This window comes from Trachymyrmex cornetzi, unplaced genomic scaffold (genome assembly GCF_001594075.2).
Source record: "Trachymyrmex cornetzi isolate Tcor2-1 unplaced genomic scaffold, Tcor1.1 scaffold972, whole genome shotgun sequence".
Classification (NCBI taxonomy): Eukaryota; Metazoa; Arthropoda; class Insecta; order Hymenoptera; family Formicidae; genus Trachymyrmex; species Trachymyrmex cornetzi.
In genome coordinates, this window is record NW_017300325.1 from 50,272 (window position 1) to 56,315 (window position 6,044).

The 6,044-nt window shown below is 32.1% G+C and overlaps 1 protein-coding gene across 2 annotated transcripts; it reads left to right on the forward strand.

Moving 5' to 3' along the window:
• The first annotated feature begins 716 nt into the window (after window positions 1-716).
• Window positions 717-2,920, forward strand: LOC108769965 (52 kDa repressor of the inhibitor of the protein kinase). 2 transcript variants are annotated; one of them, XR_001940572.1, is made up of 6 exons: window positions 717-893; window positions 1,089-1,298; window positions 1,474-1,584; window positions 1,734-1,838; window positions 1,967-2,260; window positions 2,866-2,920. XR_001940572.1 is itself a non-coding variant. In XM_018521224.1 (5 exons), exons 1-5 carry the CDS (start codon window positions 808-810, stop codon window positions 2,193-2,195), a joined length of 741 nt encoding a protein of 246 aa, XP_018376726.1. In that variant the 5' UTR covers window positions 717-807; the 3' UTR covers window positions 2,196-2,293. The 2 variants fall into 2 exon arrangements, 1 of the variants encoding a protein (XP_018376726.1); XM_018521224.1 differs by lacking the exon at window positions 2,866-2,920 and having other exon boundaries at window positions 1,967-2,293.
• Window positions 2,921-6,044: the final 3,124 nt, after the last annotated feature.

Here is a 6,044-nt window from a genome sequence, read left to right on the forward strand (position 1 = left end):
ATCAATCGTTGCAGAGCCGAGGATTATTTGTTTTTTACACTTTAAACAAGCATTAGAACTTACATGTAGTTTTCAGAGTTGTAATTGAGGGTTAATTATATTCAGTCTTTGTGCACCTACATTAAATATTTGTAAGACATTAATTATTTAAAAAGTTTATATATACATATATATATATTTTTATATATACAAATATAATAACTACGTACATACACTATCTTCATATGTACATGGTACATTGTTCAATTTTTATTAAGACTTTCTATTAAATATATGAATTTTATAAAATGTTAAAATTTTAATAAAAATTCTTGAATTTCATACATTCTATTTATAACATCTTTTCGTGTACGTATACAAAAGTATGTAAGAATATGGTGTTCTGCGCATGCGAAGCCATATTCTGCGCATGTGCCATCAGCAGTACATACAACCTGACGGCAGTTAAAGGGACAGAGTTAGCGGTCTAGGTAATATATAGAAGTCTGTGGTTCAATCGCGACGGTTTGGTGGTTTAGCTTATAGCTGAACGCGATTGTAGTAGCCACGTATTGTATCGTTCGCTATATTCCGTGCTCGCGCTCGCTTGGTAATAGGACGGGGCGCTATTTTTGACTATATACAACTGGACTGCCAGTAGCTAACTTCAGACGTGATGCCAAGCTGAAAAAATAGGCTCCGCCCCGGAGCCCAATTTTCTGCAGGAGTGGGGAGCTTTGACTATAGTATATGCACGTTTATGGTGTACCCTGTTTTTGAACGTGTTTAACATCGAAAAGCGTTTTTAACATCGAAAAACGTAAAAGTATGTATTGTTTTATAAGCGGGTGCAAATCTTCAAGATATAAACGTAAACATGCCATCGAAAACAAACCGGTTTTGCCGTTTTACAAGTGAGTTGTTTATTTCTAACCTGGTTTTTTTTACCAATTGTAAACTGATATTCAGTATATATTCCGATTATTACTTAATTTCATGTTCTATGTAATTATTTTCAAAATATGATTTATTATTTTCATTGTGCATATTAACTTGGAATCTATAGTACTGGCAATATTATAAAATTGAGTAAATTGATATTTTTACAGATTTCCAAAAAATCCATTGTTAAAACAGAAGTGGGTGGATGCTATATATAATATGAATCATCAAGAAAGTGTCCTGCAATTGCCGAATCACGCAAGAATTTGTATTCAACATTTTGATGACACTTGCATTGAACAATTTGGTTCCACCCAAATACGACTGAAACAAAATTCTGTGCCATCAATATTTCCAAATGTATTGAATAGAAAAAGGTAATGTATATGTCATCGTAAGAAATATGAATGCATTTGTATATTTGTTTTAATATGTTGTGAAAAGACTGTATGAGTATCACTATATGAACATTTTTATATATGAAAAGTAACAAATGTAATATGAAAACGACACAGTTATAAAGGACATATATATTGTATTTTGTATTTTCAGTTATGAAATAGAATTATCTTCGAATGAAGATTGCACGGAGGAAATGGAACACGTTATGGACTCTTCTGACATGGTGTGCATTGAACAAGGAAATATAGTTAATAATTCAAGGTATAATTACAGTAAAAGAAAATATACCTATTAGATCCATAAAATCGTGAAGTTTTATTATTATTTACTCAATTTATGCAAATCGATTCTTTTATAGTGAGACTTGCATATGTAATATAGTCGATTGTAATACAAATTTGTATTTTTAGTTTGGAAATGGAAACTCCAATGCAGGAAAATTGCACCGAGAATGTGGAATCAGGTTCGTGCGACATGATGCAACAAGAAAGCAATGAAGAGGTTCCTAGTTCAAGGTTGGGAAATGTACAGAATATATCATACATGAGTATTTCTTAATTACTTATTATTTTTGTAATTGTTTTATCCATATAGATTGTGTCGAAATATTATAGTGATTTAGTAATTATTTCAATTTTTACAGCAATGATGCTAATATTGACATGGAATCTGTCACTGCTTTGGTAGCGACTGCAAATACTGAGTTGAGATATCCAGCTCAAATCAGAAAAGAAAATTTACTGCAAATGTCACCAAGGTCGCTTATCAAAGCTGTATGTATATTGAAAGACGCTTACGACAAAAAAACACAAATAATCAAACGACTACACCTGCGACAATGTCGACAAAAAAAAAAAGAATTGAAACCCTAGAGAAGTTGTTGTCCGAATTATCCAAACGGAACCTTCTTTCAGAAAATGCTTCGAATATGGTACAGGTAATAAGGAACAATTAATAGGGAGCGGTTCATTTGCACACACCACTTACATCGGTCTGTTCCTAGTATATATATATATAATTATATATTTTCACTGCTTCACTAATAAGATTATATTATTTTCTATTAACTAATTAGTGGTGTGGGCAATTGATATACTTTTTAATCAATGATAAATATAATTGTTTTATAATAATATTTGATACAAATTGTCTATCACGAAGCACTATCAGCTTTAATTTTCGTATTGAATATTATATTATTAAACATAAATTGTAATTTTAAATAATCTTCAATTATACATAGAAACTATATTTTTACACTGAAAATGTAATAGAATTAGTCTTAGATCTGTAAACAATATAATGACTGTAATTTCTACAAATATTAACAGTTATACAATTATATAAAAATACAGTAACATTGATCCAAAATCACGATTGCAAGATTGTATAAAATTCCAAACATTCCGAATATTTTTTACTCCATACACTTTCCATGTGTCAAATTCTATCACATTCTCTCCTGTTTCTATGTTATCCTTCTATTATCTTCTTTCACTGTTACATATGTAGTTAAGTTCTTTTTTATCGATGTGCTTGTAGGGTTTAACAGAAAAGTCCACTATAGTACAAGCAATAGAAAGTGGGAAAATAAAAGGACAATATCCACCTCAGCTTCGCGCTTTTGCCATGACAATCAATTTTTACAGTCCAAAAGCATACAAATACATTCGTTCAACGTTTAAGAATCGCTTGCCTGCGCCATCCACGATCCGATCGTGGTACAGTACCACTAGTGGATCACCCGGTTGTACGCAGGAAGCCGTAGAGGTATTGCGAAGGAAAGTTGAAGCTGACGGTGATAAAATATTATATGGATGTTTGACTTCGGACGAGATGGCGATTCGTCAAGAAATTAGCTTTAATCATTCAGAAAAAAGAATGTTTGGTTATATTGACTACGGACATGCGATTGAGGAACCTTGTGGAGCACCAATAGCAACCCAAGCGTTGGTGTATTTGGTCACAGGATTAAACGAAAGATGGAAAATACCTGTGGCGTATTTCCTGTTGAATGGATTGAAGGCATCGGAACGAGCGGAGATAACTAAGAGAGTTCTGGAATTCGTCGCAAAATCAGGAGTACGCGTTATAGCTCTAACATTTGATGGATTATCGGGGAACATTGCCATGTGTTCCGATTTAGGTGCCGATATATATAATGACAAGCCTTATTTTACACATCCAGTTGACGGCCATCCGATTTTTGTTTTTCTAGACGCACCGCATATGTTAAAGCTAGTGCGGAACACGATGGGAAAGCACAATTTATATGATAGCGATGGACAACCTATAATGTTCCAATATCTGCAGAAGTTGGTGAAACTGCAAGAATAAGGGTACTTTCATTTAGCAAATAAGCTAAATAGAAAGCATGTAGAATGGTGGAAACATAAAATGAGCGTGAAGATAGCAGCGCAAACATATAGCACTAGTTCTGCTATGGCATTGGAGCAGTTGTTGGCAGATGGGCATCCAGAATTCACAGGATGTGCTGCAACTATAAAATTTTGTCGAATGGTCAACGACGTCTTCGACGTTTTAAATTCAAGAAGTCTGTGTTCAAATGGTTTTAAAAAACCATTAATGCCAGAGACAGCAGAAGTAATTTTCGCTTTATTTGCAGAAGCTATTCAATATTTCTCCACTCTGAAAGTCGACGTGCGTAGCCGTACCACTGGAAGAATAATAAGAAAACTTGTTATTGAAAGTCAATTCAAAGTAGGATTTTGTGGTTTCATACTCGACATGTCTAACTTAAAGAATATGTACGAACAATTTGTAATAAATGGCCATTTGAAATACATACTGTCATATAAAATATCACAAGACCACCTTGAGATACTCTTCTCGTGTTTTCGGACAATGGGTGGATACAACAACAATCCGAATGCAACACAATTTGCGGCCTCGTATAAGAAGCTTTTACATCATAACGAAGTTAAGTCGTCTGCAGCCGCAAATTGTATATCGCTGGACAACACGTCGATTTTAACTGTTGCATCGGGAAAGAAAATTAAAGATTTCACCGAATGCAACGAAGAAGATGAAGAAACTGATGACCATCAAATTAACGTGGATGACATTCCTCTGAAATGCATCAATAATACTTTAAACCACGCAGTGCTTTATGTATCAGGTTTCGTTGAAATACGTGTATTGAATAAAATCAAATGCTCTGAATGTGTGAGGTTGTTGGACGAGTGTCCAGAGGCAGAGTCCGATTTTATTACAAGAAAGTCTTTTGGATTTTTAAGATTTCCAAGGATTGACACGTGTAAAGTTACATGGATTGTGGAGAAATTAGTTAATATATATCTCAACAATGACAAAATCAAACTTAAAAATGCGTATCAAAAAATTATATGTGACACAATGCGAAATTTAGATATAACCGCACTGTTTAAAAATTTTGATAACCACGTTAAAGATGTAGATATCATCGAAAATCATAAATATGAACTGATAAAATTAATCATAGATTATTACTTGCGGACAAAAATGTCTTACATTGGAAAATGCGTTACTCTTCGACACCAAGGATTGTCAGTCAGGCATTCATTAAATAAAACAATTTTATTTAAAGGTCAATAATATATTAGATATTTTAGACTTCGTTACATATCATCATGTATCATTTGTTTTATTTATATATGTCTATCAACCTTGTTACATATTTTTATTAATTATCTATATTGATTTAACACATAATTATTATTTATTTACTTTCTTACCATCCTACTCTTGCCTGCCTACAAGTAATTAAATTCCTATTAATATATAATGTACCCAGAAATTAAGGACGAACATACGCGCAAAAGTATAATATTTCTATTAGAAATTTTGAAATACTTTATTTAATCAATTTTTAATAATTGTATTTTGTTTCATAATAATTATTTTTATGATTTTTTTCTTATTTAATTATTTCATAAATTATTTTAATTTATTATCAACATTTCTCTGTTAATTACTTGTCATAATCAGTGCAATATTATATATGGATGCGCCTATGACAGGTGATAAGTTTATTAAATTATTTTTCAATTTCGATTAAAACAAATAATATTAAAAGTTACTGCTTTCAAAGATAATCACGAAAAATTATTTATTATTACCTTTCATTAAATACTTTTCTCATATATTTATTGCTAAAATTATTATTTTTATTTATTTTCATTGTTTTATATCTCTATTCTTAACATATACAAATTCTCGTAACAAGTAGCATAACCTCAAAAACAATACTACGTCCCTTTTCCATCTATTTCAGATTTTTTCCGACTTCTTATCAATTCTCAACCAAATATTTAATGAATTTAAACTTTTCCTATTTGAAAAAGTCTTACTATAAAAAACATGACAATTTTTGCATTTGAACTTCCCGGTCTTTGGGCTCCAGGGCGGAGCCTAACAATATTCAGCCAACTTCAGTTTGGAATCATCGAACGTATGCATTTCCTGTAGCAAAAATGAGGGACTAGCAGTCCAGTTGTATATAGTCAAAGTTAGCGAGCGTTCGACTCACTAGCACACAGTGGTGCTCCGCGCGCAACCCGGGATCCCGCCCGAACATACAGGCCCTAGTCATTGCGATCAATTTGTTTCGGATTAATCAGAAATTCTCTAATCTTTCTCCTGCCTTTACGTTGCCTGTAAATTTAATACAATAATGTTATTATTATTATTTTATTATTATTTATTATGTATATATATATATA